The sequence below is a fragment of the Heliangelus exortis genome, chromosome 2, assembly GCF_036169615.1.
Source record: "Heliangelus exortis chromosome 2, bHelExo1.hap1, whole genome shotgun sequence".
In the NCBI taxonomy this organism is placed as follows: Eukaryota; Metazoa; Chordata; class Aves; order Apodiformes; family Trochilidae; genus Heliangelus; species Heliangelus exortis.
Genome location: NC_092423.1, coordinates 57,535,228 through 57,550,514, shown reverse-complemented (window position 1 = coordinate 57,550,514; position 15,287 = coordinate 57,535,228). Strand labels below are relative to the sequence as shown.

At 44.1% G+C, this 15,287-nt stretch overlaps 1 protein-coding gene across 6 annotated transcripts in view; it reads left to right on the top strand.

Moving 5' to 3' along the window:
- The window catches only part of KCNG2 (potassium voltage-gated channel modifier subfamily G member 2), a 58,365-nt gene extending 46,042 nt beyond the window's left edge, over positions 1-12,323 (top strand). For all 6 annotated transcript variants that reach the window (XM_071736278.1, XM_071736274.1, XM_071736276.1 and 3 more), the window contains one exon: positions 9,922-12,323. In XM_071736278.1, coding sequence (XP_071592379.1) covers positions 9,922-10,734 — 813 coding nt within the window. In that variant the 3' untranslated portion in view covers positions 10,735-12,323. The remainder of the gene's footprint in view (positions 1-9,921) is intronic.
- The last annotated feature ends 2,964 nt before the right edge of the window (positions 12,324-15,287 follow it).

Below are 15,287 nucleotides of genomic sequence, written 5' to 3'. Positions count from 1 at the left end.
GAGAGAAAAGCTGGTTGAGAAGAAGATATTAATGAGAGGGCATTTCGTGCATCTGTACTACACTTGCTTTCCATTCTTCCCAACAACTCTTCTGGGACAAAAAGAAGCGGGAGAGTGGACTGAAGCATTTATCTGCCTGTGGCAAGGAAAGTAAGTGAAAAAGGTAGGGAAATGGAGGACAGCCTTGGGATTGCAACAGTCTTACCTGGTAGGTAGTTCACCAAATCCTGTATTTGTGTACTTCTCCATGACTCAGATGTATTTGCCAAATCCTTGCAGTTACAGTTGTTAAGACATCTATGGCATTTGCAGGGGAGAAGGTGGCATTTGTTTCTACCCTCTGTTTAGTCTACACGTCTCCCATCTATTTAGGCTACCACAGTACACAGCTAAATTCCTCATGCACGTGGTCTTCTCTTCCCTCCCAGAGCCTTTTCTGAGCTTTCTGTGAATATAAAGCCCTTTGGCTTTGTAGTTGCATGTCAGAGGAGCAATTGGAGATAGAAATGAAAGTCGTGCAGGTAGTTATATCTCAGTAACCTTTTGGCTATGTGACTGCAACTAAAGAGCCTGGCATGTAATTTTACAAGCCCAATAGACTCTGGCTGTGGATTTTAGCACACCCTGAAGCTACGTCTAGCACTTGCCATAGTCTTTTGGCATCACCTTTCTTTCAGTTGGTGTTCCTTGTTTATTGCAGCTTCACAGGAAGAACAAAAACGAAGTTGTGAAAAGGTATGATTTAGGCCTCCACTGCTTCAGAATCAAAGGAAATCCAGAGAGATAAGTCTAAAATAAATATAGCCCCTTCCCACTCCCTTGCCCCTTTTCTTCTGAAAAATGAGTTGTACAGGAATAATAATTGAAGAGCTATCTTGTGTCCATAATGTGACTGCATACTGATAGTGACAACCCCCTTCAGTGGGGACTGAAGGCAAGACTCTGGTTACCTTTTATAGCAGCAGGGCAGGAGATGAAGCACAAACGAAGCTCTAGTTACAGATCAGACTGTCTACAGCAAGAAGCAGAGGGCTCTTTCATGGCCCCTTGGTGACTTGAAAGACAGAAACCCTTACTTTGAATTCACAGCCAGACAGCTTTGAGGACAGACTGTGCAGTAGCTGAATCATCTTGCTCAGGAATGTAAGAAATACTCAGAGGAGGTTGGCTGCGAGATCAGCCTGACCCTAGATTTAATGGCAGATGTACTGAATTATGATCACCAAGTCTGTAGGTGGTCAGTGGCAAAAGGAGAGTGCACATGCCTGAGGGCAGGGTGTGATGCTGCCATTCCAGCAGTGGGCCACATCACAAGAATCATGCAGTCCTCCTTGCTGTGAAAATTAGCTGGATGCTTTCAGCAGAAAATCACTTTTCTTCAGAAAATTGCTTTTCATCCAAAAGTGCCGCTGTGAGCAAAATCTCTGGGTTTTGTTAGGTAGGCATGCTTCTGGGAACATTGCTTTGCTGTAATTTTTTTTAGGGAAGGCTTCTTCATTTCACTGTGATAATTGGGATGAGAGAGGGAAGTGACCCAGCACCCGGTGCTTCAGGAAGTCCCTGAGGGGACAGAGCCAGATGCAGGCATCCATCCCGCCAGCATAGGAGCAGAAGTTGGGTCTCACCCAAGCCAGTGGGCAAGCACTCCAAGTGTTGAGCTGATGAATAATTAGAAGTGGGGATCTGTCTTCTGAATTTCCCATTAGATGTTCATTAAAACAGGTGGCTCAGCCTCATGCCCAAATCCAAGAGTAACACTGGGCTGGGGACTGTCATTGTCTGCAGCACTGTGCCCAGGCTGTGGGTAGAGCTTCTGTAGCAGCCTCAGAGACTTTGGAGGGCTCTTAATGCTGATCTGTGGAGCCAAGGCCTGAGTTGCATCTGAATTTCAAGTTCCACATTGTTGTTTAAAAAGAGTTTGATAGGATGTGCACAGAGAAACATAATGGCTCAAGTGCAAGAGGTAAGTGGAAGAGAACAAAAATACCATTTTACAAATGTCATTTTTTTAAAAGCTTATATAAGTGGTTTTGTATGCAGTGCCTCTCATGTTTAGGCTATGTTTTTTCTTTGATATACAATTTTGGCAGGAAGGGAAATCTTTACTATAGGAAGCAAGTGAAGAGCATTAAAATCTTGAAAGAACTGTGGAGCTGCTGATCACACAAAAATCTATGTACAAAGCAACTTAAGAACTGGGGCAGAGTGATCTTTTGACTTTCAACATCTTCTAATGCCAGACAGGGAGATGGCATCAAAGCCTACAAAAATCTAGAGGAGAGTATTTTCTCAGGAGACAGGAGGACAAAGGCAGGGTCAAGAAGTCACAAAACACACAGTGGAAGATTTTTCTGAGGCACAGTACAGAGAAGTACCAGTGAAAGGGACCCTGCAAGCCAAACCAAAATGCTTCTGAAAGATATCTGCAATTTTTAGAACACCCATACAGAGCATTGAGTACAGCTGGATTTGAACTCCAGTCACACCATTTTTTGGTTGGGTTTTTTTGTTTGTTTTTTGTAATTTTCCTTTTCCCAAAGGAACGTTCGACAAAGAATGTTTCTCCAGAAGAAAGATACTGCAGTTGTCTCTTAGACAGCAACTTTCTATAAATACTAGTGAGGGAAACTCACTTTAAATCAACTGCATAGAATTATTCACAGAGACCTTCATTCTTTCTTTTTCTTGTGCCCTGAGTTGACATCAATATATGACCCCAAAATCCTGTGCAACTGCAGATATTTCCCCATGCTTATTTCTGCACAGGAAAAAATCTACTTGCTGTTTGAAAGAGACATATGTACACATATAAATAAAGATATATATCTTATCTTGTAAAGAACAACTGATTCCTTATATTTTTATTGTAACATCGCTTCCTTTTGTAATCAAAAGCCTAAGATACCGTTTATTTACTGGCATGGCTATATGCAATAAAAAAAAATTAATGTTAGGTTTATAATACTAGAAGAGTGCAATGGGAGTGCACTTTGTGTTTGCCATTCATCCTATTTTTTGTTTAGACCCCTAAAAGATGAAAACAAGTCAAATTGTTATGAAAAGTAATTTTCCAGTTTCATAAAACTAGATCAAAAATGGAATAATGAAAATACATCTATTAGATTAAAAGGTGAAGATACATGATTATTAGTACGAGAACTAGCTGTTTTGCTTACAGAAAGTAAAGAGCAATTTATAATTGTTAAAGGAAGGGGACAACTGCCTGCCACAAACTCACAGCCACTGACTGTCCATCGGGCACGTCTGCAGCACCAACTCTCTGCCGGGACAACTGCACACCAAGCGTCATCATGTTAAGCAAATGGAACTAAAAAACATCAAAGCCCAGTTTTTAAAAGTGGTGCCCACAACCGTGACCCGGAACGAGCCGTTCCTAATACATTTGATGAAGTAAATTATGATTGAGTTGCCTGTATCTCATTGTTAATTTTTTCATTTCTCACGTTTGTGTTGCCTGTATCTCATAATTAATCTTTAATTCTTCACGTTTCACTGCGTTGTCACCGTTTTGTCCCCGTTGGTTTCCCGTGTCCCCACGCGTGTTCCTCTCCCCCGTGGCCGCTGCCCCTCCCCTTCCCCACACCCGATCCCCATGAGCAGAGCCGCCCGCTGCTCCCCGGGGCTCTGTCCCTGGTGCTGAAACAACCCCACTGCCCAACGGCGGCCGCGGCTCCCGGGGCGGAGGCGGCGCGGGAGGGAGTGGTGGACCCCCTGATAGTGTTTATAGCCATGAGCTGGTATAGTCAGACCTTATTAGAGAAGGTAGAAATTAGACACAGGCCTATTGTGCTATCTTAATTCTGTTAGGGTTTGTTTTTCTCATGTTCAAGCAGCTGATTAATTCTTGATTGTTGTTTTCCGTCTTTGTGTGTGTGTGTCTTTATGAGCACTTTTGTTTTGTTCTCTTAAATGGAAAAAAGCCTAGAACCCTAAGCAGGCTTACAGCATCTGGTTGGATTTAATTACATAGTTAAAAGTTTTAGAAAAAGAAACGTTGGTTTGGGTTTTTTACAGTGCTGTAATCAAGGGGTGAAAAACTGCAAGGAAAGTCAGCTGCAGCTGAAGCAAGACACAAAGACCGTGAAACACATTGCTATTGCACTTGTTTTTGATTTCATGTGAGGATAATAACAGGTCATACCTAGAGGATATTGAAACATGGTCCAGGGGACAGAAAGACATTTAATTAATGAAAAAAAGGCTGCTGGCAGGTTAATTGACACACAGGTCTTTTCTAAAAGCTTGTTCAGAGTCTCTTATTCTGAGGGCACGCTTCAGATACAGCCTGGCTTGTTCAGATTGCAACAGGTTAATAGCAATACTGAGAAAAACAAGCACTTTGTTGAAGATAATTATGCATTAGCTAAGAGGGGATTGTTTCGTCCCACTAAAATGACCTCTCTGTAGGAGAGCATTAGCACATCGCTCTACTGAAAGTAAACATTTCTGCATTCATAACGTTTGCTGTCAGCTGCGGATAATGAGAAGAGCAGAGAAAAGCCAGATACCCCCTATCAGCTCTGGATGGAGTACATTTCAGCTCTTCATTACAGTGATGCCACTGGATAGATGCCAGTTTTGTTCTGCTTTATTGAATGACCCAAGCTTCTGATCCCACCAAGCCTCTTGTGCTCAGCTGAGCAGAAGTTGTCAGGCTGCTCCTGAGATTGTGTTTTTTATCTAGTTCTGCAGGAAGGTTGGAGACATAAATAAGAAAGCTGTAGGTTTGTGAACTGTTCCAGTTGATACGGTGCCATTTCTGGTAATGGGAAAGCTCAGGGGTGGCTCCTATGAGTGGCTTAATGATCTGGATGAGGGGATGGAGTGCACCTTCAGCAAATTTGCAGATGACACCAAGGGTGGGCAAGATCTAGACAGCTTAAGTCAATGGGCCAAGAGTAATTGTATGAAATTCAGTAAGGCCAAATGCTGATGAAGGGCCTGGAGCACAAGTCCTGTGAGGAGCAGCTGAGGGAGCTGGGGGTGTTCAGTCTGGAGAAGAGGAGGCTGAGAGGAGACCTTAGAGCTCTCTTCAGCTGCCTCAAGGGGGGTTGGAGTGAGGAGGGAAACAGCCTCTGCTCCTTGGTGGTGTGTGACAGGACCAGAGGAAATGACCAGGGGAAGTTTAGCCTAGATATTAGGAAACATTTTTTTGTCTGAAAGTGTTGTCAGACATTGGAATAGTATACTCAGGGAAGTGGTGAAGTCACCAACCCTGGAGATATTTAAACAGCATGTGGCCCTGGTCATTAGAGACGTTTAGTGGTGAACTTACAGTGTTGGTCAAAGGCTGTGCAGGATGATATTGAAAGTCTTTTCCAACCAAAGACATTCTGTGATTCTAAGTAGCTTTTGAAAGCTCTCAGCTCAAGAATGTCCAGCCCTGCCACAGGCCATCAGGGACAAATGGTGTGTGCCTCTGTAATTAACATATCAGAGAGGGTAAACTCCCAGTAATTAAGAGCAAGACAGAGGAGAGGGAGAGGGAGAGGAGAGAGAGAACACCACCAGAAGAGAGAGCAACACCAGAGAGCAATGGCAGAGCAGAGGCACCAAAGTTGGTGAAGAAGAAGAGGGAGAAGATGCCTTGAACAGAGGTTTTTTTTCCTACATCCCACGGTGAGACTACAGGCTGTCCCCCTGTAAACCATGGAGGAGAACAGTGGAGCAGACCCCAAAGGAGCATGGCAGAGTAGATGTTGTGGACCTGCAGGACATGGAGGATCCTGTTGGAGAAGTTGTGGATCTGCAGCCTGGGGAAGATCACGGAGCAGATGTTGTGGACCTGCAGCTGTGGAGGTGACTGTTCCCAAAGCAGTCCGTGGCTCTGCGGGCTGCCTGCACTGAAGCAGTTTGCTCCTGAGGGATTGTGCCTTGTGGGAGGGACTCATGTTGGAGAGGTTAATGAAAGACTTTCTGCCATGGGAGGGACCCCATACTGAAGTCAGGGAAGACTGAGTCATCCTTCCCCTTGAGGAGGAAGAAGCAGCAGAAAACAACTTGTGATGTCCAGACTGTAAACCCCACTCCCTGCCTCCCCCCATGCTGCTGGGTGGGAGGAGATAAATACATCAAGAACAAAATAATTTGGGCTTGGGAAGAAGGGAGGGGTGGAGTAAAGTAACTAAGATTGGATTGGGTTTTTTTTATCTCTTTGCTCTGTTCTAATTTGATTAATGGTAAATTAAATTAATTTTTTCCCCAAGTTTATGTTTTGCCCATGATTGTAACTGGTGAGTGGAACTCTCATAGTCCTGTCTTGACCCATGAGGATTTAGGTAGATTTCTTTCTTGCCATCTCGAAATGGGGGAGGGAGAGTGAGTGGCTGCATGGTCCTTTGTTATTGGCCAGGCTCAAACCATGACATGAACCTATACAGGATAAACATGTTAGAGTGTGGGAGGGCAGATACAGTCTTCTGAAAATCCTCTCCCCTGGTAGTCCATTAATGAGGGACAAATTTCCTTCCTATTTTCTCCCACACCAAAACTCATAAACAGAAACACCTAGGACCTTGGAGAATTTCTTTTCCTTATGAGCCAAATCACAAGCACTAGGGGAGTTAAGTGCAAAATTAGCTATTAAACACCTTAATGTCTTTGTAGCTCTATTACAAGGCTAAATTCTCTACAGGCTGCACTTACATTCCTTAAACATTTAGTGGCACAAAAATTATACACAATGCACATCAGGCTCCAGAACGCTTCCTGCCAGATAGGTCTCTTAAGGCAACCTGTATCTTAATTTCCATACATGGTGGTCTAAGAAGCCATGTACCTTTCAGAGAAAGCAAATTTGTACATTGGGGGTTTTTTGCTTCTTGCCATTGCTGCTGCTTTGCTCAAGCCATAGCTATTATTCTACATGTTGGCTTCGTAACGTTGCCTGATCCTTTTGTGGACATGCAAGGAAAGCAGCAGGAACTGCAAATCATCTGCAACCATCGCCCTTGGGTGTGAGCTCAAGCATATCCTGATGAGAGGTTCCCAAGCAGCAAGGCTCTGGAACAGTACCAGTCTGATGGCTGGTTTCTTGGAAAAAATGATGAGAAGTTACAGTGGCACAGGCAGAGTCCTTTTGCTGACTTTGTCAACTTCGGCTCACAGAGCCAGATTTCTGTGGTGGTGTGAAAAGCATCTTGGTTCTGTAGCTGATGGGAGAGCCTGACAGCTGTCCTGGTTTCACTGGGACAGAATCACAGGCTCCATTTTCTATTCAGAAAAGCCCTATTTCTGAGAAGACTGCAGCACCCAATTGGTTGGGACAAAGTTGGTAAAACATGTTTCAGTCCATGGACAGTCATAGTATGCAGGTTTCTATAGCAATCAAGGTCTTTAGCAGTTCAGAGTTAGCCAAGTGCTAAAGTAAGGAGGAGCAAAGGCCAGGGCATCCAACAGAAGTACTCCATACCATAAACATCAGATGCTTACCATAAATCAGAAATTAGCTGGGGACAGGTCTCTTTCCTCAATGGACACTATCCCTGGAGGATCCTGGCCATCCTTCTCCTCCAGAGGCCTGTTCTCCCATTTGCTGTGACTGCCAAGCTTTTGCTGGAGCTGTGGTGCTCACAGTGTTTGACATCCAGCATTTACTGCTGGGAGTGCACAGCTTGTGACCACTGTATGGGCTTAATATAACTTAATGTGTTTTATGTGTACTAGTGTTAATATTAGCTTTTTATTATAATTTTATTAAATCTATTTCCATTTCAACCCACAGGGCTCCTTTCTTTTTCCATATTCTTCTTAGGTGGGGAGAAGTCATTGAGTGATTGAACAGCTGACTACATGACATAAAACTTAATTATGCTGTGATGGGAGCAAAGCCCCTAAAACCAAACTGTTTTGTCCTGTGTGTTATGCATATGACAAAAATACTTATTTATGAGCAAATTAGTTTGGTGAGGCAAAAGTAAATTAAGCTTCTCTAGTCTTCACACCTATCAAAATTAGGAAAATAAAGACAGGCTATCTGAGCTACTACACTAGTAAAACAAGATAATCCTTCTTCTTTGCAATATGCTTAAAATCTTGACGGCAATTTCAATGAGACAGGGAATTTTTCTGTCCATATCAGCATAACCCTGCCTATGAGACAGTGGGAAGTACATCATATGCCAGTGAAAAGTGGAATACAGAACTGGTTTTCATCATGTTTAATACAAGACTGTGAATGCTGTCTCTATTTCTTTTTACATATTTTTCCTAGTGACAAACCTTTTAGTCATTGCCTCACTGTCTTAAGCATGAAATGGGGAGGGTGCCTTGGCATTTTGTTTATCATAGTGAGGTAACTCAGGGCTTTATACTCAATGTGATGACACTGCTCTTTTTGCTGGCAGTGCAGCAGCTCTTAAAATGTGTATGCAGTCACTCCCCAGCATTCTGTGGAATGCTGTGGTTGTAGAAGAGGGCAAAGGTCTCATCACTCCTTTGCTGTTTTCTTTCACAACAGGGAAAAAAATGTGCATAAGCACTTAGAGAGGCATAAAGTTAAGATGCAGAGTTGTGCAGCAAAAATTTCCTCAGCTCTGCCTAGCAGAAGACCCTTCTGGTGGGCATGTAGGCAGAGCTGTTTATAGATGTGCCAGATTCTCAGCTTCTCCAGTGGTGAAATGGGGACCTGGTTGACACAGCCTGACTACTCTTGAGTGATATTTTTTGCTATAATTTAGCATAGGCAAGCAAAACAAGGTTTAATATTAGTACCTAACATCTCTTGCATCCAGTGGGAGTCACATACCCCACTAGCATGCTTGGATTCCTACATGTTTACAAAAGTTTTAATTAACTGTTCAGTCATACTGGCTCACCGATTCAACATACACTTTCCTTAAATAAATATACACTTGCCTTCAGCTCAAAGCCCAAAGAGCATTAAAACTTTAATTTGAGCATTTACAGAGGAAACAGCATTAGCCCTATAATTGTCCACATAAAAATCTCTTTATTTAAAGAAGTTGATTGTTATGCAACTGGAGTTACTAACAGTGCTGTAATAGAGAATGCCCTAGTGTTTGTGCTGTTGAATAAAGAGCATCCATCACCAGCATTACTGTTAATTGATGTTCCAATGCACCAAGGCTGGCTTGTTTATAGGTATCAAAACTAAAGAAACAGTGTTCTCTTTATTTTTTTTTTTTTTTTTTTTTTTAAGTGAATCTGCAGGTAAAAGCACCTCTTCCACTGCTACATTAAGCTTGGGGCTGGTGGGGTGGTCATTAGTTGTTACTGGTGAAGTAATTAAAAATGCTGACTTCTCCAGACCCCCACTTTGTTTTTATGGTACTTTTTCTTTTAGAAATGCCTATATTTATCAGTACTTTATAAAAGCTTTTGACTAGGGGGTTAGTGTATTGATAAATATTCACTGAAATATAAAAAAATAGTCCCTATTCTGTGAATAATACATTATAGACTACTCTGAGGACATCACATGAAATGCTGTGGGTGTTTATCAGCCCTTTTTAAGTAATTTGTTATTGATCTGGAAGGGAAGAATTACCCATTTATTAAACTGTGTGAATCCTATACTAATCCTTTCTGAAGGGCGCTAAGGCTTGGTTAGAAATGAGGTGTAAGCCACTGGCCTTTCAGCAGTGAGGTGTCTGGCTGACAGCTGATACCATCACACCAAATTCTTGACAGCCTTGGAATAACCCTGACCATCATCAACCTTTCTAGCAGTCAAACATATAGCTAGCAGCTCTAGGTTTAGTTGTCCATTGCAGCTGTTCTTGACTTGCAGCAATGACTTGACTTTGGTACATCACATTTTGTATTGATTTCACATGGCTCTTGTCTGCAAGAACTGCCACCCTCCATTTCTTTGGTTAGCTCCCTGGCTAAATCTTTTCCTTCCCTTTTTTCTGTCTTTCCTGCTCCTCTTCTCCCCAGGGTGAATGCTCACAGAAGTGCTATGACATCTTTGTGCTGGAGACGGTGTGCGTGGCGTGGTTTTCATTTGAGTTCCTGCTGCGATCCATCCAGGCAGAGGACAAGTGTGCTTTCCTGAAAACCCCGCTCAACATCATAGACATCCTGGCCATCTTGCCTTTCTACATCTCTCTTATTGTGGATCTGGTATCCACTAAAAACAGCGGCAAGCCCGGAGGAGGAGCCGGTAACAAATACTTGGAACGAGTGGGCCTGGTGCTGCGTTTCCTGCGGGCTCTGCGCATTCTCTATGTGATGAGGCTGGCGCGGCACTCGCTGGGGCTGCAGACGCTGGGGCTCACCGTGCGCCGCTGCACCAGGGAGTTCGGGCTCCTCCTGCTCTTCCTTTGCGTTGCCATGGCCCTATTCTCACCACTGGTGTACCTGGCTGAGAGAGAACTGGGGGCCAAACAAGAATTCACAAGCATCCCCGCCAGTTACTGGTGGGCCGTGATCTCCATGACAACTGTCGGCTACGGGGACATGGTGCCTCGTAGCATCCCTGGACAGGTGGTAGCTCTGAGCAGTATCTTGAGCGGGATTTTGCTGATGGCTTTCCCCGTCACGTCCATTTTCCACACCTTTTCCCGTTCCTACAGTGAGCTGAAGGAGCAGCAGCAACGGGCAGCAAGCAGGCAGATGCGCCAGATAAAAGAGAGCACCAAAATCCCAGGTGGTGACAGTACACAGCAGCCTGGTGTAACATTCCCCCTGGATGCTGCTGGGCAGGAGGGTCAGCCCACTGTGGACCAGGAAGCCAAGATAAATTGTTGACAGTGAAGTGCAGAAGACATATGTTGGCAGCACAAGAAGCTTGTGCCAGTGGACAAGGGGAGACAGTTCTGTGAGAACTTCCTGAACTGCATAAAAGGACAGAAATACACAAGGTTGTCTCTAAAGACCAATGTTTGATCTTAAGGGCCCTCTAAAATGTGCCCCTAGAAACTCTACCAAGTACAGCTCTGCTCCATTGCTTTTCATAGTTTTTTGTTGGTGTTTTTTTTTTTTTTTTTTCTATTGAACCAGTATTTTTTGCAGTTCCCCAAGAGCAGCCACTGAACATAACCAGCCAGGAGAATGTAATGTGGAGCACAGACTGTGCCATCTGGGGGAGCAGCCAGCATGCTGCATCCTTGGTGACACTCCACGTGGGAGGGCCTGAATAAGGGGGCTCCCCGTGTTGCGACACCTCACGCACAGGGGATTTATTCTAGCAGCCCCACCAAGGAACAGAAATCTCAGACAAGCCAAGGTGTGAAGGTGAGAGGACAGCAACATCCTTTCAGCTTTCCCAGGGGCTTGGGTTTGCCTGTTTTACAGATCAGGCAGTGCAGCCTGGGATGGCAGCTGCCAGCTCTGACTTGTGTGCTAGTGCAATATGCATTATTTACTAAATATGCATAGTTACCACCTTAAGCTTTGTATCTTAGCCCCATAACATCAGGCAATCCTCCTATGGTACTGAATGCTAACTTTTTTTTTTCCTTTGCTAACAATTGAATATAACAAACAACTTTACAAATTATGCCATTTCTCCAATTTCTGTTAACTCTTTCCATCTCTCATGTATCAAAAAATGTGTTTAACAGACAATTAAACCTCAACTACATGCAACCCAAGAAGGGGAGGATGTCAGACCAGCAACAACTCCCGGCTCTTCAGAATCTTTCTCAGTGGTGGTGGCTGCACTGACTGCAGTCATGTACAAACAGGAGTAACCCAAACAAGGTGAAGTCAATGACGCACATTCAGTGAGCTCTGGCCCACTGCAGTGTAGCAGTGGTGCTCTACGTTAGCTTTATTTAGTCTTCTTTTTTTTTTTTTTCTAAGAAAATACAACCCTGTCATTTAAAAATTAGAATTATTGTTCTGGCTCATCTTCCTAATTCTCAGAAGACTTAAGTCAATTCAAAGTGAAAAGTAATCATATGGTGCATCTGCATGTTCATTTACTGATGCCATCATTGTGAGTTCTCCAACCCTCTCCTTGGAGGAGCTGTGTAGGTGGTCTAGGTCAGCACATTGTGTGGGTCTTTCAGGTGGGATACAATCAGGGGACAGAGGGAGATGGAACACAACTGCCTCTTGTACCTACATCCCCATTTGTATCACAGCCATGCACTGTTGCCCTCCATATCCTTGTCCCAGGAAGGGAACAAAAACTGATGTATTGAAGATGGGAATTGTCTGGTTTGGGGCTTTTTTGCTTCAGCGCATGTTGCAATACAATCCTACATTGGCAAACTCCTGTATTAAGCCATTCCTTGTAGGAATGGAGGGAGGGAAATTAAAATGTTACACTTTATTTTAATAAAAATTATAAGCTTTGTTGCTGAATGATTGCCTCTGATGATCTGGGTGCAGGGGAAGGCACACCATGCTGGTGTGAAGACATGCATACCAGTGCCCCAAGCCAGGGTCTATGCCAGGGGCCCTGGGACTGCTCCTTTGCAGCCATAACTGGGCCAGACAGCCCTGAACAGCACAGTGAGGTCACTGGGCCAGGCTGCACAACTCATTGCTGAGAGCTGCAAGAGATGGAGAGAGCAAAACTGAGCGCCCTGTCCTGCAGGCTGCACCTGGGTCTCCCAAACTTGCATCTGTATTGAACTGCAAGCAAACTGAATGTACTCTAATGCACCAGGGCTCTGCTCACCACTGGGAGCACATCTGCTCCTTGTGCAGGGTGAAGAGGGTGCTGGTGGGATTACTCAGACTCCTGACAAAGCAATACCAGCACTGGATTTCTGTGACTCAAGAGTTCAATTTTATTGGGTTTTTTAAATCCTGATTTCTTGCAATAAGGATTATAAAGGTTTTGTATCAGGGATACAGCTTTGCAGCTGTCTGAATGTAAACCAGCAAAGTGAGAGATGGGGGGGAGGAAAGTGTGGCATGGTGTTAAGCATTGCATTTTATGGTGGCATTCAGGTGCTCAGTCTTCAGGTGGGACTCAACAGATTCATCAGTATTTTCATGGTACTTTAGTTCCTGCACACCAGGTGCAGGTTAGTGCTACAGCTCTGGTGCGAATGCAGTGATCATGGCCAGTGCCATAGAGGGTGCACAATACATATCCTGAAGGTGACGAGGCCCATGTATGAGCCACAGCATTAGCTTACTCTTAGAAGAGCCATATTGGAGTAGACATCCTTGCAGAATTGAGTTTCATGCTTGCAGTTCCAGCGAGTAGTCATGAATGAATGCTGCTTGTGGCCCCACAGCATGAAAAAGCCACCAGCAAGACAGCAAACTGCAGCTCTGCAGCTGTGTAGAAAAAGAATTGCTGTGCTCCATCAAGATGCTACTGGCCTTCAATAGTGAGGTCTTTGTGTTTTTTAAAAGGCACATGTTAATACCAGGACGCAGATTTTTATAAAGCGACAAAACTCACCCATTATGCCTGTTAGTCAAGGCCTGTCTTTTAATAAAATTCATGTAATCTACTGAGATGACAGATGAGAAAACAAAGATAAACCAGGAACCTTTATTTTTGGAAGCTGGATGAAGTTGTATTGCACACACTGCCAGACATAAAAGATATCCAGAGAAGAGCGAATTTCACACAGCATAGTGGTTGTTGTAATTGATGCTTACTACTTTTGATCAGCCACTGCTGAATTGTTTTTGTTGTGTATGGTTATTGGGGTCTTTATTTGACACAGCACACACATGATTTGAGGCCATTTATCTCTAACTATAATAAGTGCTACTCTGCTGTCTGCATGCATGCTGGTGCCAGCAGGTAGAAGTCTGTTTCTTTGAAACACAATCATGACTGTAGCACATTGGTTTTACCCCACAGAAAAAAAATTGCTCCCATTTATTGGACAGAGACTCACAACTCACATGAGCAAAGCTGACTGTTCTACAAGGCTCAGTGGCAGCACACATGGGCCTGGACATATGAATTCTGGCAGCTGGCAACAACAATCTGAAAAGCTCTGAGAGCGAAGGATGCGGAAACTGGTGAAGGGACAAAGTCAAAAGGAATGGCACAAAGTCAAACACAACTCCTTCTGCTCATACATCACATATGCACAGCCATCTCTTACACTGCAGCCCCCATTAAGAGAAAGCACTACTGATAAGAAAAATGTGTCACTGGCATCATCCTTTCAGCACTAGGCTGGACAGAGACTGGTGTCTCACACTGACAAGGCCAGAGCAGGCACGGTCTGTAGCAGCCTCACGACAGATGCTTCACGGGGCACAAAGTATCCTGGGCTCTCACAGAGCCTGGCACCTACAAGCTGCAGCCTTAGAGAGTACGAAAGGGGCTAAAGAGGAAAGAGGTTGATGGATGGAGGGGCTAATGGGTAGAGAAATCCAGCATGTTTCTGCTGGCCTGAGGCTGAGCAAAGCCCCTCAGTCTCCCAGCACAGCTAAGCCAGCACCTACAAGAGCTGAATATACAAAAACTGGGACACAGAAGGGACAAAATGAGGGTATCGAGTCTTAAGGCTGTGATTGCTCTTGGGGCATTTCCAGCCCCTGATATCCACTTGGGACCTGTCTGCTTTAAAAGGCTGTTTAAAGGGAGATTTGCTCCTGCTCCATGGTGTGCCTCACATTTTGTTCATGCCCATGTCCCCAGTTTACTGCTTTTGGCACAGGTATCTAGGCAGTATGTTTATTTAATGGCATATTGTTGACTTAAACATCAATGTCTTTTTTCTGTCAGTATTCTATCAGTCAACAAAGCTACATATGTCAGTCAGGTCCTTGAAGCCTTCTTGGCACTCAAACCTAAGCTGAGGATCACAACCAAATTTCCAAATTTGACAAATAGCACCTGTGGGCCAACTTTCACTGTACTGCTCAGTGCTGAATTTGAGCTTTGCCTTTTGTCTTAAATGAAATGTTTTGAATTTAATGTAAATAAATGTAGATAAATGCACCCAAACATCTAACCATTAAACCTCTGTCTCTATGTAGCTGTGGCACAGAGCATTGCTTGCCCTGCACAAATGAGGGAGAGCTCTGCCCTGAGACTGGTCGCTGCTGCTGCAGCATCCAGAGGTGACTGGGAGAGCTCCCATTTACTAAAGGGACTCCTTGTTGTTCATTTAGGGCCAGTCTCTGTATTAGTTTGCCCCCAGTGAGTATCAGCAAGTTCTGCTGGGGATGGATGGTGCAGCCATTACAAGTAATGAGCAGGCTCAGCTGCTGTGGGAACTTCTTGGGCCATTGCCCCATTATGGTCTTCACTGCCTGCAGACAGTAACAGAGCAGGCAGGTCTTGTTCTCCACCCTTGTCTTCCTCCTTCTTTACCCACACTTCACTGATTTACCTACCTCTGCCTTTCCAGATACTGGTTTTCATT